Source organism: Manacus candei, unplaced genomic scaffold (genome assembly GCF_025592945.1).
Source record: "Manacus candei isolate 608988 ecotype Guabito, Panama unplaced genomic scaffold, ASM2559294v1 h1tg000209l, whole genome shotgun sequence".
NCBI classification, from domain to species: domain Eukaryota; kingdom Metazoa; phylum Chordata; class Aves; order Passeriformes; family Pipridae; genus Manacus; species Manacus candei.
In genome coordinates, this window is record NW_026138257.1 from 60,138 (window position 1) to 84,007 (window position 23,870).

Below are 23,870 nucleotides of genomic sequence, written 5' to 3' on the forward strand. Positions count from 1 at the left end.
ACGAGGGGGAGGACGGCGGGCTCGGAAGGAGCCGGGCGGGGCGCGGCTGACGCAACCGGGCGCGGGGTTGGCTCAGGGAGCGCGGTGATGCAGTTCCTGAGGCAGTTCCTGCTGCAGTTCCTGCCGGGGCAGCGCCGGCCATGGAGGGCGAGGTGCTGGGGCGGACGGCGGCGATGGCGCTCGGTGAGACCCGGCCGGGCCCGGCATCCCCGCATCCCCGGCATCCCCCGCATCAGCCCCCGGCCGGCCGGGCCCCGGAGCCCGGGCCCTCTCCCTTGCGCTGCTCCCGGCCGGGACCGAGCCGAGCGCTGCTCTGCGCCCTGCCTGCTCCCCCCGGCCCCGTGTCCCTGCCTCCCTGCCTCCCTGCCTCCCTGCCTCCCTGCCTCCCTGCACGGGGCTGTTCCCGGGAAGGATGCTGCTGGTCCCCAGAGTTCAGTACCTCGGGAGCCCTTAGGGCTTAGAGAACGCCCCGCGTGGATTGATTTTTTTACGGGGGAAAATAGGAAAGAATTGTTGTGCTGTCTGACCAGCCGGTGCCTTTGAAGGTTCACCAGTGTTTATAACCACGAAGGTTTGGTCTCCTAGGGAGGTTTGGGGTGGGGGGGCCCTTTAAAGCTCACCTCGTCCAGCCCCTTGGGCACATCCCTGTGTGTCCAGTTTCTTCCTCCTCGTTTTTTTTTTTGACTTATTGCCCGTGTTTGTGATGTGTCCTAGAAGAGCTGTACGTGTCTGAACGGGAGGGCAGTGACTCCACTGGGGATGGGACGCAGAAGAAACCATTCAAGACCGTGTTAAAGGTGAGTGTGGAAAACACCTGCTTGGTTTGGAACAGTGTGGAACGTGCTCAGGCTCTGTGAGGATGATTCCAGTTCACTTCTGTTATTTTCTCCCCCTTTTTAGGCATTGATGACAGCAGGGAAAGAGCCATTTCCTACGATTTATGTGGATTCCCAAAAAGAAAACGAGGTGCTGTGGCATTAAAGCTTCCTGGTGGGAGTTATTTTACTGCTCCTCGGTGTGAAGGGACACAATGTCATGTTCTGTGTTCTGCTCTCTCCTTGCATTCCTTAGAGATGGGCCATCATTTCCAAGTCACAGATGAAGAATGTCAAAAAGCTGTGGCACAGGGAACAGATGAAGAACGAAGCCAAGGAGAAGAAGGAGGTAGGCTGCAGAGGGAGCAGAGCACCTTTGTTTGCCCAAAACTGTGACACTCTGTCAGTGTTGCTGTCACTGTGTGTCACTGTCCTTCCTGCTCCTGCAGAAAAGCTGCAGTTAGTTCCTCACATGTTACAACTGGCCTGTTTACAGCTGTTTAATAATTAATTACTCCCTTTGACCAGGCAGAAGATCTCTTGAGAAGAGAGAAGAACCTGGAGGAAGCCAAGAAGGTTGTCATCAAGAATGATCCCAGCCTTCCAGAGCCCAAATGTGTGAGTGTGACCCTGTGCCTTGGAGCACAGGGCAGCACAGGGATTGTACCTGCTCTGGGATGGGCTTTGGATGAACCCTGGGTGCGAGAGGTGGCGAATCATTCCCCTGCCTGCTGGCTTTTGTTCCCTGACAGGTGAAGATCAGTGCTCTGGAGGCTTACAGAGGGCAGAGAGTGAAGATTTTTGGCTGGATTCACAGGTTACGGAGGCAAGGTAAGGCACGAGCATTACTGAGCTTGTGCAGGGAGGTGGAACAAGCACAGTGGCCTTCAAAATTTGGACACAGAATGAGTCCAACAGCACCTACTCTGAAATTTTTAAACCATCAGTTAGGTGGCCTCTGTGGTTTAGCAGTGGTCACTGCAGCACTGACAGTGTGTGAGCATACAGACATTTCTTAGTTCACATTCTGTGGGATTTTCAGTTTGGAGCCTGGCCCTGCAGAATTTCCTCAAAAGACTTGTCCTGTGTTTTAAGCTAATCCTGCCAAGGGAGGAGCTTACCAGTGAAATCAGCAACTCTCTTCTCTTTTTAACTAGGGAAAAACCTGATGTTCATTGTCCTGAGAGATGGCACAGGGTTCCTCCAGTGCGTCCTTTCCGACGAGCTGGTGAGTTGTGCTGGTTTCATTCTGTTCTGTCCTAACTGAAGTGTTCACCCCTCTGTTGGGAAGTTCCCCTAAACCTACTGACTCGTGTTAATGTTCAATGCATCACCTGCCCCTGAGTGTGTGTCAGTGTGAGAGCTGGCTGGGAGTGACTGTGAGTTTATCTAGATGCTGCAGGAAATGTCAGAATAAAAACTTGCCTGCCCTGGCTGTGTGTCCTTCCCTGCAGTGCCAGTGTTACCACGGGCTGGTGCTGTCCACGGAGAGCAGCGTGGCGGTGTACGGCACGCTCAACCTCCTCCCCGAAGGCAAGCAGGTATGTTCCTGGCCTCCTCGGCAGGGCCTGGCTGTCCTGACAGAAGCAGAAGCAGAGGTGGAAGGAATGGTTAGGTTATTTCAGCAGGACTTAGGTTTAGAGCGGGTTTTGCAAATGAAATTTGAGTGGGCTGAGTTTTTCTACTTGTCCCTGCCACTGGGTCCTGTCCCCGGGAGATCGAGCCGAGGTGAGAGCTGAGCTCAGCTAATGATTACACATGATTACATTTCGTAAAAAACCTGTGGGGTAGCCTTTGAAAATCTGGATTCCTACCCTGAAACTCCTGTGAATGAATGAAAAATGCCATTTTCGGGGATTAAGGCGGCCGTGACCCACACGGGGGAGCTGCTGAGAGCAGAACGGGGTCACGGGCTGAGCTGGGAGGGACCTCAAAGCCCATCCAGCGCCACCCCCTGCCATGGGCAGGGACACCTTCCACCAGCCCAGGGTGCTCCAGGCAACACTCCCAGGGATGGGGCAGCCACAGCTTCCCTGGGCAGCCTGTGCCAGGCCCTCACCACCTTCTCAGGGAGGAGTTTCTTCCCAATATCCCACCTAACCCTGCCCTCTGGCCGTGTCCACTGTCCTTTGTCCTGTCCTCCAGGCCATCCTGGGGGCAAGCAGTGGACTTTTCCCCCAGTGGTTGTTTCTGTGCCCCTGGCAGGCTCCGGGAGGCCACGAGCTGAGCTGTGATTACTGGGAGCTCATCGGCCTGGCCCCGGCAGGAGGGGCTGACAACCTGCTCAACGAGGACTCGGAGGTGGATGTGCAGCTCAACAACAGGCACATGATGATCCGGGGGGAGAACATGTCCAAAATCCTCAAGGTGCGCTCCGTGGTCGTGCAGGCCTTCAGGGATCACTTCTTTGCCAACGGGTACTATGAAGTAAGTGTGTGCTCCCTCGTGTGACTGCTCCAGCGCCCCGACTCGTGTGCTGTCACCGTGCCCTCAGCTCTTCCCTCCGTGACCACCCTGTTCTTCGACAGGTCACACCACCGACCCTGGTGCAGACGCAGGTGGAGGGAGGCTCCACCCTGTTCAAGCTGGATTACTTTGGTGAAGAGGCCTATCTGACCCAGTCCTCCCAGCTCTACCTGGAGACCTGCGTGCCAGCCCTGGGGGACGTCTTCTGCGTGGCTCAGTCGTACCGGGCCGAGCAGTCCAGGACCCGCCGGCACCTGGCAGAGTATGGGCAGCTCACAGCCTTACTTCCTTCACAGCCTGGGAGTGGCAGAAATTAAAGAGGGGGGATTTTAATGAGTTTATCTCAGAAAGATGTGCTGCTTGTGTGTGGTTTTGCAGCGGTGTGACTCTGTTTCAGGTACACTCACATCGAAGCTGAATGCCCTTTCATAAGTTTTGAGGATCTGCTGGACCGTCTGGAGGACTTGGTGTGTGATGTCGTGGACAGAGTCTTGAAATCACCTGCAGCGGGTCTCGTGTACGACCTCAACCCGGTAGGCAGTGGGAATAGCCAAAAAAAATAGGATCTCTAGTCTTTTCTGATCACTGTGATCCTTTGGGGAAGGCAGAATAATCAGAACATTGAGTACCATCGTAGAAATGAAAGTGCTGCAGGGCTGGTGATGACTTCCAAATCAGGGGACTCTGGGGAAAGAAGTCCCCTGCTAGTGAGCTCCAGGAGCCAGCAGTGTGCCAGGATTTATGGCTTGTACCAGCAGAATGAAACCCTCCAGCCCAGAGCTTGGAATATTGGTGGGCTGGTGCGTGTGGGTGGAGCCCAGGGGAGCAATGGAACAACTGGTGTTTTCGTTTGTTAGAGCCCCTTTGACTTCTGCCTTTGCAGAAGCTTTGACTTTGAGAGACACCTGCTTTAATAAGTAATGATTTGATGATGTGTGAGCTGGGAAGAGTCTGTGTGCTTCGAGTCTGGACATGCTGACCAACTGGAAAGGTGTTCTTTAACACGCTGCTCTTCCCCACAGGGCTTCCAGCCCCCCAAACGTCCCTTCCGACGCATGGACTACGCCGAGGCCATCGAGTGGCTGAAGGAACACGACGTGAAGAAGGAGGATGGCACTTACTATGAGTTTGGGGAGGTAGGTCCTGCTGGGAGGGGTGGGGATGTCGTGCAGGAATGCAGGTGTGAGATGGGATTTCACCTCATGTCCCTGAGCACCGGAATGAAAACCTGTGTTGTCACCTGTCATCTGCTCCCTGTCCACTCTTCTCCAACATGTGAGACACTTGTTTGAAGGAGCTCGAGGGAGCTTGATGCCCGAGCCAGGACTTTTTTCTCTCAGTTTTCTGTCTGACACATCGGGAAGACTTAGATTTTAATCGAACGGATTTTTTTTCCCCTGGGCATGTCTGGTTTTATATGTGAAGATTTATGTTTTTTCTGTGATAAGTTTGTTTTAAGAATGTAGGCACATCAGGATGAATGTGTGGACTCGTGCACGGGAGCATTTTGGTGTTAAATGCTAACAAATCCTCCTGTAACCGCAGGACATTCCGGAAGCCCCCGAGCGCCTGATGACAGACACCATCAACGAGCCCGTCCTGCTGTGCCGCTTCCCCGCCGAGATCAAGTCCTTCTACATGCAGCGCTGCCAGGACGACCCGCGCCTCACCGAGTCGGTGAGTTGGGTTTGCCTGCTGCCGGGGGGGGGAGTGAGCGCTCCAGGAAAACCCTTGGAGAATCCCTGCCAGGTGGCTGCCTGCCCTCCCCTCCTGCCGCGGCGTTGTCGCGAGCGGTGGGTGTGCCGTCGTGCCCCGCAGGTGGACGTGCTGATGCCGAACGTGGGGGAGATCGTGGGGGGCTCCATGCGCACCTGGGACAGCGAGGAGCTGCTCGAGGGCTACAAGAGGGAGGGCATCGATCCCACGCCCTACTACTGGTACACGGATCAGGTCAGTACGGCAGACACCCAGCCAGAGCTGGGCTTTTGCCCTCTGGGAAGGATTGGTTTGTTTCTGGTGTAGAATGTTTACCCTCTGCTTCGAATTTCACAGAGGAAATACGGTACGTGCCCTCACGGGGGATATGGTTTGGGACTGGAGCGGTTCCTGACCTGGATCCTGAACAGACACCACATCCGGGATGTCTGTCTCTACCCACGCTTTGTCCAGCGCTGCAAACCTTAGCCAGCCTTGGGAAAAAAACCCCTGGAAAAACTGAGCAGCTGCTGCTTGGGAAAGAACGATACACTCTGCTGTACTACAGCCTGTCTGAGAACAACACTTCTTGCAACCTGTTGCTAATTCAAATACCAGTTTAGGATGTGAAATGGAAAAGAAAAATGCTACTAATTAACTGGAAGAAGCCTTAGGAAAAATTGTTGAGGTGCATCTGTGCTCTTGAGGCAACACAAAACAAAGATCCTGATAAGTTGTCGTTTAAAACCCAAGCTATGCTTCTGCTTTTAATTTCTGTGACTTAAAATATGCTGGGCATTTGCTGATTTTGTTTTTAGATTTGCTTTCATTTTAACCTCTTTTCTCCCGGGGTTTCTTGCTGGGGGAGTCAGGAGTTCAGGCTCTTGAAGTTCCCTAATAGTGCCCTCTGAGAGTGGGAATGGGACTGATTCTGTTGAGCGCTGCACTGATTTTACTGGGGGTTCTCTGAGTTGATTCAGCAGCCAGGTGTGTAGTAGTACAGTGCACAGAATTCCACGGCAAGGGGTGGGTTGGGTTTGGGGTTTCCTGGTTTTCTTTCAGATTATTTATTGCTCAGCAGTGCTGAGGCTGCTGGCGAGGCAGGCTTTGCTCCCTCTCCCCAGAGAGGGATGAAACGCTGCTGTGGGTCCAAGCACACCCAGCCTGCTCCCTGTTTGGAACCAGAAATGACTAAAGACCAAAGGAACTGGTACCTGAAACACTACTGGGTTTCCAAACTGTGTCCAGGCTGTGCTTTCCCACGTGGTGCTGAGGTGTGTTCATAGGGCAGCTCCCTGGTCCCTCCTGCTTCTGCAGCTGAGCAGCTTCTCTGGCTGTAATCGAGTTATCAAATAGGGTTAGTGAAATACTTCATGTGTTCCTTCATCTGTAGGGTTTTTAGTCATCAATAAAGCAATTCCATCAGAGAAATAAAAAATGGTAGGGGCGTTATGTGCCACCTGCACTGAGACCTGAGCTGGATTTGCCATTCACTCCTGGAGTTGTTGAGCTGTGGATATGCATATTTTTGTAGTAAGTGACTGGTTTTCTTCATCTTGCATGTTACATAAACTGGTCTAAATCAGCAACCAATAAATTATGGCAACAGAAGCTGGTGTACAAGACAGTACTTGACCTGTAATGCCTGTTCCTTTCACTGAGCCCTTGGAGCTTATTGCTTAATATAGAGTGGACAAAAGGCCAGGAAAAGGGAATTTTCAAGTGCAGTGAACACACATCCCAAGAACTGGCATGAGCTTTTTTTTCTTTCTGAACTAAACCCCCAGGAATAAACTTTAAAGGCGTGAATTTTTGTAATTTGGAGGGGCCACCTCAGCTGGCCTACGGAGAATAAATGAGGGTGAATGTGCTGCTGAATAAGGGGTTGCCAAGGCAGCAGCAGCAGGGGGAGCAGCCTGGGCACCAGGGAAAGACTTCTTATAAAATAACTTCCTTCTGGTGCCTGAAGGGAAGGGAAAAGGGTCGGGAAAACATCACTTGTCTGCGATCAGGTTTCAGTCCTTAAACGTGTCAGGGCTGAGCTGCTTTGTGAAGGTTAAAAGCCTCTGTATCAGGGGAACTACTAGAGGAAGGGCTGGGGACTTAAGAGGTGCTCGAGGAAGAGGCAGATCAGATAAGGAGCTTAAAAGGTGACTGGGATGAAAGATGCAGTGGAGTTGAACTTGCCAGAGACTCCGGTGCAGTTCCCTCAGTGGTGGTGTGGGATCTTGGAAGGCTGCTGCAGCTCTTGGAACACAGGAGTACTTGGGTTTATTTTCATCAGAAAGGGAAAACAAGCCTGCAGAAGAGGAGAAGATGTGCAGTCAGAACTCGGATTTCTCATCCTCACTTTCGTTTTCTCACATGGTATCTGCACACAGTCAGGTTGGAACTGGTACACTGGGCTCCAGGGCCTGCCAGCCTTGTCCCTGGCTGCTTTGAGATGACCTTTGATTAGATTACCTCTCCTTACATGCACTATTTTATATTTATCTACGTTCAAGCTCACCCGGTCCCCCCTTTTTTGAGGAGAAGCCCTGAGAGCTGGCTCTGCCCTTGACCCTTCCAGGAGCTGTCCAAACCCGCTGCTGAGGAGCCAAGGAATGTAAACCACCTGTTAATGTGCTGTGGTGTTCGTTTGTTTGTGTTTAGAAACATAATATCATAGAATCATCAGAGTTGGAAGAGATCTTTAAGATCATCGAGTCCAGCCATCAACCCAGCACTATAACTCCCAAACCACTAAACCACATCACCCAGTGCCGGATCCAGACGCATTTTAAACACCTCCAGGGGCGGTGACTCCAGCACCTCCCTGGGCAACCTATTCCAGCGCCTGAATTCCCACCGGGAATGGAGCTCTGTGCTCCTGCACCAGCGCATCTGAGGGGGCTCAGCAGCCGAGCCCTCACCTCTCATGAGGCGCCCGCTGAGAAAGCCCACAGGATTTACATATATATATTAAAAAAAAATTTAAATCGCGGTTTTTTTGAACGTTCTTCAACTTAAGAGCGTTACTGTGCAAACGGAGGATGGCGCGCCCTCGCTCCGTGGGAACCGCGGGGACTGAGGAGGGGAGCCGGGACAGGGCGGCACGAGAGGCACGGGCCACGGCCACTGCCCGGGGCAGCCCCGGGGCCGGAGGGGACAACCGGCACGGGGGGCTCGGGGCGGGGCTCGCCGTGCCAGGGGCGGTGTTTGCGGGGCCGGGGCGGTGCCGGGGGCGGTGTTGGCTGTACCGGGGGCGGTGTTGGTGGTCCCGGGGGCGGTGTTGGCCGTCACGGGGCGGTCCCGGGGCGGTCCCGGGGGCGGTGTTGGCGGTCCCGGGGCGGTCCCGGGGGCGGTGTTGGCGGTCCCGGGGCGGTCCCGGGGGCGGTGTTGGCCGTCCCAGGGCGGTCCCGGGGGCGGTGTTGTCTGTACCGGGGCGGTCCCGGGGGCGGTGTTGTCTGTACCGGGGCGGTCCCGGGGGCGGTGTTGGCGGTCCCGGGGCGGTCCCGGGGGCGGTGTTGGTGGTCCCGGGGGTGGTGTTGGCTGTACCGGGGCGGTGCCGAGGGCGGTGTTGGCCGTCCCGGGGCGGTCTCGGGGGCGGTGTTTGCCGTCCCGAGGTGGTGTAAGGCGCGGGGCGGCGGCGGCGGCGCTGTCTGAGGGAATGCGCACGGCCAAGATGGCCGCCGCCGCCGCCGCTGCCGCCGCCGCCGCCGCGGGACGTCACCGTGAGTGCGGGGGCGCCGCCGCCATGGCGGAGCGGGGCTCTGAGGGCGGCGGGGGCGTGAGGGCTCCCGGGCACCGCGGGGGGCGAGGGCGGGAGGGCGGCGGCGCCGCCGGCCCCGCGTTACACAACGCCCGAGAAGCGCCTTTCGTAACGCTGACCCGCGCGGGGCCGGCGGGGCTGCGGCTGCCGCTGCCGCGAGGACTCTGCGGCCGCTCGTTCACCGGGGCGGGCTGGGCAGGGCGGTGGTGGGTTTTCCGCCGAACGGGCGGAAGGCTGCGAGGGTTCTTTGTCTGAGAGCTGCGAGGCTCGGGGGTCTCTTTACCTGGAGGCTGTGAGGCTTGGGGACCCCCTCACCCGCGGGGTCCCCTCACCTGAGGGCTGCGAGGCTCGAGCGTCCCCTCACCTGAGGGCTGCGAGGCTCGAGCGTCCCCTCACCCGCGGGTCCCCTCACCTGAGAGCTTCGAGGCTCGAGCGTCCCCTCACCTACGGGGATCTCCTCACCTACGAGGTCTCCTCACCCGCGGGGTCCCCTCACCTGAGGGCTGCGAGGCTCGAGCGTCTCCTCACCTACGGGGTCTCCCCACCTGAGGGGCGCAGGGGTCCCCTCACCTACGGGGTCTCCTCACCCGGGGGCTGAGGGGCACAGGTGTCCCCTCACCTACGGGGTCCCCTCACCTACGGGGTCTCCCCCCCTGAGGGCTGAGGGGCACAGGTGTCCCCTCACCTGCGGGGTCCCCTCACCTGTTTTTCTGTGTTCATATTAATTTTCCCCCCTCTGCAGTTTAACTGCCGAGGAGCCGCCCTCCCGTTTGAAAGCGCAGAGAGATCCGTGAAACTTCCCTCTTTGTCGTTCTCTGGGATTTGCGTGTCAGCGCCTCAGAAAGCAATAAACTAAGAATCGGGAGAGACGTGAATATTTGTGTTTGAAAAGAGCCTTTCGGGACTCGGCAGTGCTTGAATTGAAGTTCTTTAGTTTGCAGCCTTTTATATCAGCGCGTTCGCAGGCGCCCGCAGCTGCACACTCGTAATCCCGAGTCAGAAGCTGGATTGTCATTGATTTCAGCAGGTTTTGAGGTCTGTTCAGGAGGTTATTAGGGAACTGTGAGCTGGAAGATGCGCTTCCCAGCGGGTGGGTCGGCTGCCGAGGAGCTCTGTGCTGCCGGGGCTCAATTGCTGCCGAGCTCCCGCGGTCTGACAGGGAACTGTCGCACCGAACAATAGCCGGGGGGTGCGGCGCTGAACCGTTCTGTTCATCGCGAGCAATTCACGCTGAAAAAATATCATGTAATGACTATGAGCTCCTGAGGAGAATGAAGTGTGCTTCTGAGAAGGCAGGCTGTGACCAGCATGGAATCGTGTGGAATGGGTGGGTAGGAACCTTAAAGATAATCCAGCTGTGACATGGGAAGGATGTGGAGCTGCTGGAGAGAGTCCAGAGGAGGCCCTGGAGATGCTGCAAGGGCTGGAGCCCCTCTGCTCTGGAGCCAGGCTGGGAGAGCTGGGGGGGTTCACCTGGAGAAGGAAAGCTCCAGGGAGACCTGAGAGCCCCTTCCAGTGCCTAAAGGGGCTCCAGGAGAGCTGGAGAGGGAGGTGGGTGTGGGAAGACTTGTAAAACGCTGGGGTTTGGCTGATGCTGAAATCCAGACTTTCAGGCGTTGCGATTTCTCGACTTCTTTGATCCCGGGGCCTGGAGCTGAAGGGAGCGAGTGTGTCGGTGTGGCTGGGGGGGGTCAGCCTGTCCTGGCCGGGCTCTCAGCCTGCCCTTCTCTCCCCTGCAGTGGCGAGGAGCAGCCCCCCGCTGCGGGTGCCGGTGCGGTGGCAGGGCCGGGCGGCGGCCGCGGTGGTGACGGAGAGCGCCAAGCCCCGGGTGCAGCCCCAGGAGCGGTAGGTGTGCAGGGATGGGTGGGCCCTGCTCCCCAGCCCCCTGGCTCCCCCTGATACCGAGCCGCTGTTCCTGCAGAGCCGGCTGCTCTGTGCCTGTGTGAGATTGTTTATCTGGCTGGCTGCGCTCCCCCAGCCTCCCGGCTCGGGCCCGGGGGCAGGGACAGCGCTGTTCCTGCACGGCTTCCGAGGTGCAGGAGCAGTGGAAGAGCGTTAATTATGGTTATTGTGGTTCTGGTTCCTGCTGCCTGGTTTGGTCGGAATCCACAGCTGAGACCATTCCGTAGACTCTGTTTTATAACCTCCCTTAGAGCCTGCAGGTGCCAGGCAGCTTCCTCAGTGTGTTTCCAGCTAAAGTCCGTGTTACAAAGTGGTTACTTTTTAAAAAAAGCAAAGGTCATGTAAGTATTTGTCTCTGGCCATTCGTGCTCTTGTGGAAGCAGGAGGAGCCTCTGCATCAGAACTGCCTTTGCAAAGGACAAACGTGGACAAGGGAGGGCAAGCTGGTTGTTTCCTCACAGTAATGAAAATAAAAGCAGTAGGTCAGTGGGATGTGAGCTATCTCTTGCTTCCCTAGGAAACCTAAAACTGGCATCCTGATGCTGAACATGGGAGGCCCGGAGCGGCTGGATGACGTCCACGACTTCCTTCTGCGCCTCTTCCTGGACAGGGACCTGATGACCATGCCGGCTCAAAAGTGAGGAGCGTTGGGATCTCCTGGGGCACCACGGGCAGTGTGGGCTGATTTACCCTCTGGGCAGAGCAGCGTTTCTGAGCCTGTCTCAGCCTGGGAGCAGCGTTAGAAATAGCTGGGAGAGATCAGGAGAGAGGTGGTTCTCTCCTAATGCAGCTTGAGGGGTGGGAAGGGGGAGGGAATCAACCATCAAACCAACCACACGATGCTGCAGCAGAGATGGGGGGAAAGGGGAAGGGGTGGTGGTGTGGGCTCTGCTGTTAACACCTGCACCTCTGGGCTGCTCCAGCAAGCTGGCCCCGTTCATCGCCAGGCGCCGCACGCCGAAGATCCAGGAGCAGTACAGCAGGATCGGCGGCGGGTCCCCCATCAAGAAGTGGACGGCGGTGCAGGGGGAAGGCATGGTGAAGCTGCTGGACAGCATGTCCCCTCACACTGGTACTGCTGGGCCGGGGCTCTCGGGGTTCAAAGGGCGTGGGGTGGGTCTCAGTCCTGCTGGGAAAGCGCGGCGGGGATGCTGCAGAAGGCTCGGAGAGAAAGGGGTTCAGTTCATTGTGAAGTCATTACAGGGCTGAAGAGGAGGTCACTTGGAAGCAAAGACAAGGCTCTGCAGATGAGCAGTGCAGGGCCTGGCTCGGCGATAGCAGAGCCCCACCTGGGGCACGGCAGGAGATAAGGCCAGGCAGTTTGGCTGGGGTGGAAGGAGATGCTTTCCTTGCACGTCCTTCCTTCGCCATGAGAAAACTTGAAAGGTGCAAACAATCCTCTCTGAGGATCACAGAATGCCTCTGAACCTCTCTCCCTCCCAGCAGGGAGCTGTGACTCGTGTGTGAAGTGGGAACACTAAACATTTGTCGCAGGAGAACTGCTGGAGGAAGGAGAAGCCAAGAGGGGGAGAGAGCTCTCCATTCTCTTCAGCTCAGCAGCTTTGCCACATGTGGTGCTGCAAGTCCTCTGCTCCTTCCAGTTTCCCTGACCTTTGCTGATGTGCTGCTGGTGTGGCAGGGAATCCCCTCCACGTTTGACAATAGAGGTGGTTTCATTCCGAGCTGTTCTGTAGTTCTTTGTGGCCCCTGTGTCAGGCTTGGACAGAAAAGGTTAGAATAGGAGTTGGAAGACTGCTAAAAGGGCCTGGAAGGTAAAAAGTGACACTCTTGCAAGGCTGGAAGCAAGTTCATTTCATCTGTTTCGTGTGTAACGTGTCGCTGGTGCCTTCATTCAGGTGCTGTTCAATCCCTTTTCCCACAGATGTGACTCCCCAGCTTCTCTCCAGCTGTGGTCCCTGCAGGCACAGCCAGAGGCCTGCTGTGGCACCCAGGGCAGGAGTGTTCTTAGAGCAGGAGCCCCTGCAGGGCCAGGCTTGGCAGCAGGTTCTGCAGATAAGGCTGGGAAGGTTTATCTGCTCCTCCCAGTGTCCCACTGCCACTTTTGTTTGGTGGGCACCTTCCGTGCAGTCACACCCACCTCTGTGCTCCTCTCAGGCCTGATAAGTCCTTTGGAGACTCCTTTTGAACCGTGGAATGTGCTGAGCACTGCCAACCATTGCCTTCAGTGTTCCTTCAGAACAGCTTGGAGCAGTGGGATGTGCTTCCAGGCTGCTCAGCTGGGAATACTGTGTGCTCACAGGCAGGGCTTTGGGAGCGCTGAGCCCCGTTAATCAGTAACTGGGTGCTGCAAAGGAGCACTTTTAGGGTCACTTTGCCTTGATCTGCCAGAGTGTTACTTCCAGGCTGGCCATGATTCTCCCCAGAATGTTCTTTCCCGGGTTAAACTCCCTCTGTCCCTGCTGGGGTTAGTCAGGCTCTCGTCCTTAATGCCATTCCAAAATGTTAATGAGGTTACTGGCTCCTTGGGCTCCCCAAGTTGGGTTATTATTTGCTGCTGCTCCCAGCTGGGACCTCTCCTGCCTCCTGCAGAGAACTGGGGCTGACTAAACCTGTTTTCTGAATCCTGCATAAATGTACAGAGCTCAGCCCAAGCACGGGACATCTGCTTCCTTCAGAGCCCTGCTAAATGTTATTTCAGAGCCAGTGACCCAGAAACCACGAAAAAGAAACTTTGCTTTTGTTCTCCCGAGAACCTCTGTCCTCTGCTTAAGAAAACAAAACAGCAGACCTGCCCTCCCTCCCCCTAACCAAGCCGTGCTCCCAAAGCTGCCACCCGAAAGATTAGAGCTGGGAAAACCTGCAGTGCCCTTGAAGAGCGTAATATTGCCTCCAAAATTAAGTGTTTAGGGGCAGGAAGGTTTCTGTGAACCTCCTCCAGAGGCAGAATGGAAGAACACGTGTCCCTGTTTCAGTGCCACTGCTCTCCTGCCCCAAACATTGTTTGGGGCCCTGGTCCTTGGGGGTTTGGTGCCACTGGGGCAGGGCAGGCAGCTGGAGCTGCGGTCTGTGCGAGGACATCCAAGTGTTCATTTAGTGACCCTTTTTTTTACCAATACGTCCTTGAAATCAGGACTTGCCCAGTGAAACATTCCAGGCTGGAAACCACACCTCTGCCAAACTGGGGAAAAGCAGGAGGGTGATGTTCCAGCAGAAGCAAACCACAGGTATGAACCACTTCTAAATTCTGATCACGGCGAAGCGAGGTGCCAGAGAAAGGTGGGTTTAGAAAAGTAGCCAGGAAGTTATCAACCAGTTTGTTTCAGTCTGTGTGGCTCTTGTGCACTTGACACACGTTGCTGTGAGTTCTCACCCCTTCTGTTCCTGTCCCTGTGCCCGGGCTGGCAGCGCCTCACAAGTACTACATCGGGTTCCGCTACGTGCACCCGCTGACCGAGGAGGCCATCGAGGACATGGAGAAGGACGGCATCGAGCGGGCTGTCGCCTTCACCCAGTACCCCCAGTACAGCTGCTCCACCACAGGTGAGCTTGGGGCAGGGCAGAGGCACACCCGTGGCTGTGAACTCGGATCGGTCGATAAAATGGTGACGTCGCGTGACCTCGGATAGAATCCTTCCCCTTTGAGACTCTCAGCTCTGATTCACGGTTGCATTTTAGTTGTGTAGCAATTTAAGATATCTTCCTGCCTTGCTGCTGAGCTGCTGCAATCTGCCAGGGCCTGGCTGAGCTGGTGTTCTCTGCTCTCTGTGCTTCAGGAAGCAGTTTAAATGCCATTTATCGCTACTACAATGAGAAGGGGGAGAAGCCGAAGATGAAGTGGAGCATTATCGACCGGTGGCCCACACACCCCCTCCTCATTCAGGTGGGCCTTTGAAGCCTTTGAGGTTTATCTATTTTCTTTTAAAATATAGAAAAAAAGTACTGGGGAGGAATAACAGGAAGGCTTGGGAAGGCTGGGTGGCATTCCCTGGATGAGTGGTGCACGATGAGGGGGATTTGGGAATTCTGCCTGTGTGGGTAGTGCCTCCCAAAGTTCCCAGCTCAGGTCTCTGCTCTCCGTTCCTCTGAGCAGTGCTTCGCTGATCACATCCAGAAGGAGCTGAACCTGTTCCCCCCGGACAAAAGGAAAGACGTGGTGATCCTCTTCTCGGCCCACTCGCTGCCCATGTCTGTGAGTGACCTGGGGCTCTCCTGCCCTGCTCAGCCCTGAGCTGTGCTGCTCAGGGGAAGGGTGTGAGGACACAGCCGTGCCAGGCCAGTGTGTTCACTGGAAGAGGAAGGGCTGCTGTGTTTGTGTTGCAGGTGGTGAACCGGGGGGATCCGTATCCTCAAGAAGTGGGAGCCACAGTCCAGAGGGTCATGGAGAAGCTCAACTACTCCAACCCTTACAGGCTCGTGTGGCAGTCCAAGGTATGTGCTCGGGGAAGCTGAGGCAGGTAAAGCCTGGCCAGGGTTTTACTGAGCTGCAAACCTTTATTTACATCTTCATTTATTTTAACCACAGCCCTGCTCAGGCCGGCCCAGGTTCTGTTCCTTTGGGATTTAATGGTGAAAGTGAGCAGCACAATCAAAAGCAGGGAAACACCAATAACTGTTTCTATCCTATCCACAATCTGTTCTGTGTGGTCCTGCCCAAGAACACGTGAGGGTGGTTTGTAAGAATGATTTAATGAGGTTTTTTTCTCTTTATTTCCCTGTTTTTGTTCCAGGTTGGACCAATGCCTTGGCTTGGTCCCCAGACAGACGAGACCATTAAAGGACTGTGCCAACGAGGAAAGAAGAACATGCTGTTGGTCCCAATAGCATTTACAAGTGACCACATTGAAACCCTGTACGAGCTGGATATCGAGTATTCCCAGGTTTTAGCAAACGAGGTAAATGATTTGTGGGGTTGGTACCTGTTTGGGCAGTGCTGCTCTGGAATGACTTCTCCTGGGTTGCAATTTGCTTTGTAGCTGCTTCTTGCTTACAGTTCTAGGGCAAGCTTTATTTTTCTTGCAAATTGAAAATTAATCTGAACTGCCTTAACCACAAAACAGGTGGGAATTTGTCTTTCTAGATTTAACTCTTTAAGCTAAAAAAGAGTAAATGACTTTTTTGGCAGCAAAGCAAAATGTCGCAGCGTGGTTATTTTTGCTGCCTTAAAAAAACACTGCACTTTATTCTGTCCTTTTTGAGGCGACTTCTGAATGAAGCAGGAGGATTGTGAAGGGCCTGGCAGATCTAACTTTTTTTTTTTTTTCCTTTTTCCTTCTGATCCAGTGCGGAGTCGAGAACATCAGGAGGGCAGAGTCCCTCAATGGAAACCCCCTGTTCTCCAAGGTAGGTGCTTTGTGGCCGTGGCTGCAGAGGTTTGCAGTCGTGTTTGCAGTGTTTCCTGCTGGAGCATGGATGTTTCCCTGCAGTTTTAATGGAAATTGTACCTGTTGTAAACCCCTTGTACCTGTTCCAGCGGAGTGTTGTGCCGCGTTCTGGGGGGTTTTTGTTAGGAGGGGTTGCACGGCTTGGCAGCTCCCCCTGACTGTCCCCCCGCCCCGCAGGCCCTGGCAGACCTGGTGTGCTCCCACCTGCAGTCCAACGAGGTGTGCTCCCGCCAGCTGACCCTGTGCTGCCCGCTCTGCGTCAACCCTGTGTGCAGGGAGACCAAGGCCTTCTTCGCCAACCAGCCGCTGTGAGCCCGGCACAGCCGCCCGGCACAGCCGCCCCGGGAACTGCCCCGGCGAGGAAACGGCCCCAGGCAAGGGAGGAGACCCCCCCTTACACACTCGTGGTCTCTGTGAACCTCCCGGGCAGCTGGCCTTTGGTTTCAGTTTTCTGATGTTTTCTTCGTGCTCGAGAATAGGACGTAGGGAAAGAAGGGCATTGCTCCTGGCAGCTGTGAGGAGACCCCGTGGCACCCGTCTCGTGGCACCCATCTCGTGGCACCCGGCCCCGAGGGCGCTTAGCCTGAGCCCAGCACTGGGAAACCCCCACAGCTTTGTCAAGTTAGCTTCTCTTTCTATGCAGGGTGTATTTGTGTGCAGGTTGGTCACGAATGCAGTACCTTCAGCTTGACCAGGTCAAGTGGGCAGTTATTTTGGGTTAGCTTAAGGTGCAAGTGTGACCAGCACAGCCACCAGTTGTCTCTTCTGAGAGGGACTTTGCAGCTGGCTTTGGAGACTTTGGAAATCAAGTGACTTCTAATGCTTTTTAATAATGTGTGCATATATATATATATATTTTTTTTTTTAGGGCATAAAGATAAGGCTTTGTTTTGTTTGGTTTTCTCCTGCCAGAAACTTCCAGTGAAAGCTTAGCTGGGACAGTAGAATGCACAAAAATTGTTTACATTTTCTAGAGAAAACATTGTCATTATCTGCAGGAAAGCATCTGGAGAGCATAAATTGACAGGAATAAGCCTTGCTTGGGTGATACTGAAGAACATGTTCCACTGCAACTGCGTGTTTCAAATCCAGCAGGAACATGTTGAGCAGAATGGCTTTTTAAATTATTGTTATTTTCATTAAAAAGGGCTTTCTCAGTTTGGCTAAGTAAGTTTAGGAAGTCAGGCTTGCTCTCCAGAAGGTTTATAGATCTCCTCTGTGCTTTCTACTGTGGGTTTTGTGGGATACCTATGGAATGCCATGGGTGGGATTGATCTGGCTCGATGGATGTTATTTAAATGGAGATGAGGAGTGAGGAGTGATTTACATTTGTACACTGCAGGTGCCTGAGGGGGCAGCCCCAGGGTGCTCTGGGCCAGGAGGGGCTTTGCTGTCCCCACTCAGCCCCCCAGAGGGACCCTGGCAGTGTCCCCTCAAGGCACAGGGACCTCCCCAGAGCTGTGACCCCCTTCTGTGGGACTGAGCCATACCTGTGGTCGTGCAGCTGTCACCTCCTTGGGGGGGCACGTTTACTTGATGTCCTTAGCACTGAAATGCTGCAGGCTGGCTCCTGGCAGTCCCTGCTGGTGGCTGGGAAGCCACGCTGCTCGTCCAGGTTCATCTGCTCAGGTAGAGGTGAGGCAGGGCCAGTCTGAACCTCTGCTCTTGGCAGAACGGTGTTTGAGGAGAGGAGAGGCCTCTCGTGGCGTGTCAGGGGTTGGTTTGGTCCTGTCCTGCCTGATCCCTCTGGGGAGCTGCCTGTCTCCACTGCCATAGCTGCTTCCCAGGGGGACACAGACTGAGATTCCTGCAGTGCCAGAGCCTCCTGCATCACTGCTGTCCCTCACAGAACTAAGTCTTCCTTGCCCCTCCAAACCTGTGCCTGTGGCAGGGAGCCAGAGGCATCTCTTCTCCCTCTCTTGCTCCATCCTTGCTCTCTGCTTGCTGCCTTGGCAGGAAAGAGGAGCACAACTGTCCAGCGTGTCTGGGAACACTGGCCTTACGTCTCTCCTTGGACACAGAACTTTCTCTGCTCCCCCTTCTCTGTGTGACACTTTGGGGGGCAGTGGAAAACGATCTGGTCTATCAAATCTTCCTACTCCTGTTTCCTCCCAGCTGAAGGGGACGTGGACCTCGGGGTGGCCCAGGCTGTGACCAGCACATTTCCAAGTGTGGAGAGGGAGGGTTACCTTCATGTGAACCTTGTGGTACTATAAATACAGGCTGGCTTTCCATTCCCATGCTGGAGAGAGCACTGAAAGTACAAGCTGGCACTGATTCTGAGGCATTATGTTTGTCCCCAGTAATAAGAGGTACTTAAAATTCACTTTTGACTGTTCTAACCGCACGTGGGATAATTACTCCGTGGCTGCTATTAGGCCATCGTGTAGAAACCACTTAATTTTCCAGCTTTTAGCAGACAGGGCCTGTCTCCCGGAGCTGGTGGTACTCTTTGTTAGTTTTAACAGAGGTTTTTGAGGAGTCCCTCGTCTCTCACAGCCTGTTGGGGTTGGGTGAGTGTCTGCCCCGAGGAGGGATGAATCCCATCTCTGCCTGTGCCTTCCTCAGCCCTTTCCAGTGGTGTGTAGCTCCGGAGTTTGCAGCCTGTGAGTGTTCCCTGTGTCCCTCCTGCACGTTGTGAAACCTTTGGTGCTACTAACTCCGGACCCAGAGCCCTTCCCACACCTGCAGCACCTGGGAGACCCTGCTCCTTGGACACCCATCCAGTGGGATTGTTAGCAAACAATCCTGCTTCCCACCAGCACTCCCAGCCAGCCCTGTGGAGCTCTGGCCTCGGGATGTCGACTGGAAATCAAGGAGTTAGGAACAGGAGTAGTGTCCTGAGGAAAGAAATGGGAAGGAAAGGGGATGTGGTTGTTCTCCTGATTTCACTCTCTGTAGTTTGGCTCTTGTCTTTTCTTTGCCGAGTTGAAGTTTTTCTCCTTTGAGTTCCTCTCTCGCGTCTCCCTCGGTCCTGGCTGTGCTTCAGAGGAGGTGCTGTGACACTGGAAGGTGTGTGCAGGGTGTCTGAGTACAACTGAGTTCAGAGGGGCCAGGCTTTTCCCAGGCACACCTAAAAGCTCTGTGTATTCTCCCTTTCCACTCCCCCAGAGAGCTGGGAGTCACCATGAAGGGTAGGCTGCAAGTGAGAGCAGTTCCTTTGATTCTCTTCATGCCAGATGTGCACAGGTACTTGCTTTTAGCCCAACATATGCATTTCAGATTGACCAAGGACTTCCACTGACGTAACACAGCCCGTTTGGATAATCCTACTGTGTGTTGTTTGCCATAAGGATGGAATCTCAATTAAACTTTTTTTTGGAAGAAATGACTGAGCCATGTGTCTTTCTGAGAGCCCTTTATGCTGGTGTTTAGGGTCCTCTCTGCACCCCTGAGTCAGGCTGGGGTGAGTTACACCCCCTAAAGAGGCTGGAGAAGACGGTGACTCCGAGGTTTGCCCTGGTTCGGGTCCCACCTGTGCTGGATAATTTATTCCGTGGTCTCTGGGCAGCTCCTTGCTGATGTTACAAATTAAGTGCTTGATTGATTATTTTCTAGAGCAGTGATTGGAGCTGTTGGATACTTAAGCTGATCCATTAGCGAGCTCTTGTTACCGAGTTGTGACAGGGGTGGATGGAGGCTGGGAAGAAGGGAGGAGAGCAGCGATGGTCCTTCCTTCCTTTCCTCTGCAATCTCAGCTTTCTGTTTTACCTCCAAGCAGGGATCTGGCTGTGTGAGCACGGCAGAGCTTTAGCAGTGTCATATTCGAGTCTGACATTATGGAAGCACTTTTCCTTCCCTCCTTCCTTCTGAAGGGCTCACTTTCCACCTGCTCTCCCGCTTGGCCACGTTCCTCCCTGTGTTTCTGTGAGCAAATTCCCGAGCTGTGTCTCTCATCCCGTGTGGAAGTACTTGTCTCCAGCAGCACAACCCGGGGTGCCTTGGGCAAGGGATTTATTTGTAATTCAGCATTTCGAACCCTCAGGAGCAAGTTCTGCCCGTGGAGCATAGGGATTTGTAAACTTGGACCAGGTCTAAAACCTGCCCTTTTTTTTCCCTCTCCTGCTAAATTTGTGCTCAGCATTATTTAATTTGAATCCTGCCTGGCTGGACAGCGTCCTTTTCCGGTGGACTGTGTGTCTGGAGAGGGATCAGCTCCGGGAGCCGCGGCCTTTGATCCCCCTCACCTCTGAGGGGTCGCTCTGGGAGCGCCGCCCGTGACATCCCAGCCCCAAAGGCCGAGAGATCCCGGGGCCGTGAGGGGGAAAGGAAGCCCTTCCTCACCCCTGAGGTGTCGGGACCGGGCTGGACGGGGCCCGGAGCTCCCCGGGACAGCGGGAGTTGTCCCTGCCCGCGGCAAAGCACCTTTTCCCCGAGGGCTGAGGGGCGGCGTTCCCTCCTCCGGTCTGGGGGGGGCTCCGGCGCCCTCAGGAATGCGCGGGAAATGTCCCCTCACCGGCGCCTCGGGAAGCCGGACGGGCAGAGCTGAGGGCAGAGCAGGACCGAGCCTGGACACAGCCCTCAGGAACAGCAGCGCCTCCCCAGACAGCGCCGGGATGTGGGATCCGGAGGAGCCGGGAACTGCCGAGCAGGTACGGCCGAGGGCTGGAGAGGGGGGATCGGCTCCAGGGCGGGCCGGGGCTCGCGGACATGGCTGGGCGTGCAAGCGCCTCACGCTTCGTGTGGGCACAGGGAGCGTCCTGCTCAAGGAGTCCGGAATTCGTGGGGGGGGGGGGTGTGTGAGATCATTTGCTGCTGTTAATTTTGGCGGGAGAGTGATGTGGTGTGTACCCTCTGGAAAGGCCCGTGCCCTCTGGAAAGGCCCGTGCCCTCTGGGAAGGACTGTGCCCTCTGGGAAGGCTGTGCCCTCCTGGAAGGACTGTGCCCTCTGGGAAGGACTGTGCTCTCTGGGAAGGTCTGTGCCCTCTGGGAAGGTCTGTGCCCTCTGGGAAGGGCTGTGCCCTCTGGGAAGGACTGTGCCCTCTGGGAAGGACTGTACCCTTCTGGAAGGATTGTGCCCTCTGGGAAGGGCTGTGCCCTCTGGGAAGGCTGTGCCCTCTGGGAAGGCTGTACCCTCTGGGAAGGCTGTACCCTCCTGGAAGGACTGTGCCCTCCTGGAAGGACTGTGCCCTCAGGGAAGCCTGTGCCCTCTGGGAAGGGCTGTGCTCTCTGGGAAGGTCTGTGCCCTCTGGAAAGGTCTGTGCCCTCTGGGAAGGTCTGTGCCCTCTGGGAAGGTGTGTGCCCTCTGGAAAGGCTGTGCCCTCTGGGAAGGCTGTACCCTCTGGGAAGGACTGTGTCCTCTGGGAAGGTCTGTGCCCTCTGGGAAGGTCTGTGCCCTCTGGGAAGGTGTGTGCCCTCTGGTGCCCTGGCAGGGCTGGCCCCTGACGCTGCCCGTGGCCCAGCAGCACACAGGTCCCTGCCCTCACTGCCCGTGTCCGTGGGAACAGGGCGGGTGTGTTGCTGGTGTTCCTCCTGGAAGGATGGAGAGGCAGCTGTCACGCGGAATGCAGAGTTCTTTCGCTGTCATTTTTAAGGATGATCCATAACGTGTGAACATCACCCGCAATCGAGGCCTAATTGCATTTCTCCAGCGGGCAGGCGGCACTTCCAAGGAAGCTTAAACGAGCACTTAAGGGATAATGCTCGTAGCGGCTCCGGGGCTGGGGCGGCTCCTCACGTCCAACTCCCCCGGCGCTTTTATCCCGGAGTTATTGGGCCATTATGGGCTACGATCGTCTTTTACTGCCTTGCATTTCTCTGCTGTCAGCCGGGGAGGGAAGGGATGTGTAACATGACCCAAAGTGGTCTTGTTTGTTTTAATCTGCTGGGTTAATATCTTATGGCTTCCTGCCATTATCCCTCTCTGAGCCGGCCCCCGGAGCTGCTGCCGGAGGTTTGTGTGGAGGCCAAAGGCAGCTCCCGGAGCTGCCCTTGCCTTGTTCTCGGGGTGGGGGGCATCGACAGTGGTTGTTCTCTGCCGACCATCCCACCCCGCTGTGCCGCCCGTCCCCGGGGGTTGTTTTCTTCAAGCACCTCCATCCCACACGTGCTGAAAATACATCTCAGCGATACTGCAGAAGCTCCCGCTGTTCCCCCCCCGAAAGAAACCTCCTTCTCTCATCCTGCCCCCTCGGTGTGGGTGTGCAGGCTCTGTTCCCAGGGAATTCCCGCGGGGTTTCAGGCGCTGCGGAGCGCTGGGATCGGGAAAGCTGCCGGCACTTCATCTGCAGTCGGGAGGGACCCGCGCTGTGCTCCCTGCGGGTCCCTCACGGCAGATCATTACTGTCGAGTTCAGCCTGACGGATGCACTGCCGTTGCCGGCACTGCCCGAGGAGGAGGAGGAAGAGGAGGAGGAGGAGGAGGAGGAGGAGGAGGCACCTGCTCCTTAGGGCTGGGCTGCTCTGCCCTGCGATGCGGGGGAAGGTTTTGGGGAGCAGGGACACCATCCAGCCTGGCTGCCCCGGGGTGTCCCTGCATCCCTGTGATGGGCGTGCTGCTTTGGTGGTTTGGTTTTTTTGTCGCTGGTGACCAATCGGAGGGGTTTTAACGCGTTTTAGCCTGGAATAATTGCGTGATAATTGGTTAGGCGACACTGAAGTGAGCTCCAGCGGGGACAGGGAGGTTGATCCTTTCCCCCTGGGTACAGAGTCAGCCCCGGAGCCCAGTGCCTGGCACTGGGACAAGCTGATGCTGGTACAGCACCCCAGCCCAGCTGCAACCCTGCCACCCACCCCGATCATCCGTCAGCTTTTTGGCAGCTTAATGAAATGGTCCCCTTTCCTTCTCCCAGCTGTGCCCGCTGCTAAGTGCCTGGAAAACGCATTCCCCGGGGAACGATCCCGCCAGTGAAATGGAAATGACCCGCCGCGGCTGCATTAGTCTCGGTGTCACTGCTTTTCTCTCTCTGGTGTGACGGTGATTTTCCCCTTCCCGGCGGCTCACTGCTCCTCTCCCTGCCCTGGAGGAGGCTGGAGCCCTGCCTAGGAAGGGGGCTCAGCCCCGGGGGTGCCTGGAGGAAAGGAGCCTGGAAGAGCCACGGCCTGGGCTCTGTGCCACAAAGTGCTGAGGAGGCAGCTCTGCCTTTATCTGCACCCCTGGCCACTCAGCAAAGGGAAATGAAGCAGCGTAAATTTAATTAACGGCAGAATCCGGCTGGGGGCGAGAGAGGGACGCGGAGAGAAGGGGCGTGAAAACGAATTTTTCAGGGGGTTTATTAACCCCAAGGTTAAACTTCGGTGCCAAGGGTAGATCCCAGATAATGGACCGTGCAGTGCTGCCCTGGGGATGGGACGTGGAGGGGTCTGGGGGGGTCTGGGGTCCTGCCTGTGCCCTCCCCTGCCTGCCCCTGCCCCTGGCTCCGGGTGGGCAGAGGGATGGAGCTGGGGAGAGCTGGGGGAGGAAAGGGTCGGTCGCATGTTTGTTTTTTTAGGAGAAGCACAGGAAAGTGCTTTCCCTTGTGCATTTTGTTTTGCTTTTGATCCGCTTATGATGACACCAGTGCAGGAGACAAAACAAACCGGCCTTGCCCAGAGCTGGGGTGAATGAATGAAGGGATTTCTCCTTTGACATCAGATCTTTTCCCGAGTACTTTTTGCTCACTTGGCCAGGCCCTCCACCCCAGGCAGCATTTTTGGGACGTGGCCCTACACTGGGTCCTGTGCTCAGCTCTCCTCACCCCTCCATACCCCTGAGAGCAGTAGCAGCCCGAGCCCAGGCTTGGCTCCACCTCACCCCATGGTGTGGGATCAGGCCGTGGTGGAAAAAAAAAAACCCTGGAAAAAAACAGTGACTTTTGATGGCACAAGGAAGCAAAAGTGTTGTTTTCCTCCTTTATTGAACTTTGGCAAATAATATGTGTGTGTGGGTTTTACATCAATAGCTATAAATAAAACTTTGAAA

At 55.6% G+C, this 23,870-nt stretch overlaps 3 protein-coding genes across 6 annotated transcripts; all 3 read left to right on the forward strand.

Moving 5' to 3' along the window:
• Positions 1 to 72: 72 nt before the first annotated feature.
• Positions 73 to 6,785, forward strand: NARS1 (asparaginyl-tRNA synthetase 1). Its single transcript, XM_051774609.1, is given in 16 exon segments — positions 73 to 136; positions 139 to 183; positions 715 to 797; positions 901 to 966; positions 1,072 to 1,164; positions 1,344 to 1,433; positions 1,568 to 1,646; positions 1,973 to 2,043; positions 2,270 to 2,356; positions 3,021 to 3,242; positions 3,344 to 3,543; positions 3,679 to 3,814; positions 4,304 to 4,417; positions 4,827 to 4,958; positions 5,100 to 5,231; positions 5,334 to 6,785. Coding segments are annotated over 16 exon segments (1,731 nt in total). The 5' UTR covers positions 73 to 87; the 3' UTR covers positions 5,466 to 6,785.
• Positions 6,786 to 8,556: 1,771 nt separating this feature from the next.
• On the forward strand, positions 8,557 to 19,299 carry FECH (ferrochelatase). The gene is made up of 11 exons (XM_051774586.1): positions 8,557 to 8,689; positions 10,467 to 10,572; positions 11,147 to 11,266; positions 11,553 to 11,701; positions 13,996 to 14,130; positions 14,364 to 14,470; positions 14,681 to 14,779; positions 14,911 to 15,018; positions 15,318 to 15,482; positions 15,871 to 15,930; positions 16,149 to 19,299. Exons 1-11 carry the CDS (start codon positions 8,626 to 8,628, stop codon positions 16,281 to 16,283), a joined length of 1,248 nt encoding a protein of 415 aa, XP_051630546.1. The 5' UTR covers positions 8,557 to 8,625; the 3' UTR covers positions 16,284 to 19,299.
• Positions 19,300 to 19,385: 86 nt separating this feature from the next.
• Positions 19,386 to 23,727, forward strand: LOC127464307 (uncharacterized). 4 transcript variants are annotated; one of them, XM_051774588.1, is made up of 4 exons: positions 19,386 to 20,905; positions 20,944 to 20,964; positions 21,039 to 21,205; positions 21,261 to 23,727. In XM_051774588.1, exons 1-4 carry the CDS (start codon positions 20,405 to 20,407, stop codon positions 21,502 to 21,504), a joined length of 933 nt encoding a protein of 310 aa, XP_051630548.1. In that variant the 5' UTR covers positions 19,386 to 20,404; the 3' UTR covers positions 21,505 to 23,727. The 4 variants fall into 4 exon arrangements, with proteins under 4 accessions (XP_051630548.1, XP_051630547.1, XP_051630549.1 ...); XM_051774587.1 differs by having other exon boundaries at positions 19,386 to 20,964; positions 21,077 to 21,205; XM_051774589.1 differs by having other exon boundaries at positions 19,386 to 20,964; positions 21,077 to 21,205; positions 21,280 to 23,727.
• The last annotated feature ends 143 nt before the right edge of the window (positions 23,728 to 23,870 follow it).

What these genes read in the sequence shown, in the direction of transcription:
- FECH (XM_051774586.1), top strand. Translation starts at nt 8,626, where the DNA reads ATGCGCACGGCCAAGATGGCCGCCGCCGCCGCCGCTGCCGCCGCCGCC. An exon ending in CCCACTCGCTGCCCATGTCT is followed by an intron (nt 14,780 to 14,910) that starts GTGAGTGACCTG and finishes TTTGTGTTGCAG; the next exon opens with GTGGTGAACCGGGGGGATCC. An exon ending in GGCTCGTGTGGCAGTCCAAG is followed by an intron (nt 15,019 to 15,317) that starts GTATGTGCTCGG and finishes TTTTTGTTCCAG; the next exon opens with GTTGGACCAATGCCTTGGCT.
- LOC127464307 (XM_051774587.1), top strand. Translation starts at nt 20,405, where the DNA reads ATGCGCGGGAAATGTCCCCTCACCGGCGCCTCGGGAAGCCGGACGGGC. An exon ending in ACTGTGCCCTCTGGGAAGGA is followed by an intron (nt 20,965 to 21,076) that starts CTGTACCCTTCT and finishes TCCTGGAAGGAC; the next exon opens with TGTGCCCTCCTGGAAGGACT. An exon ending in GGTCTGTGCCCTCTGGGAAG is followed by an intron (nt 21,206 to 21,260) that starts GTGTGTGCCCTC and finishes CCCTCTGGGAAG; the next exon opens with GACTGTGTCCTCTGGGAAGG.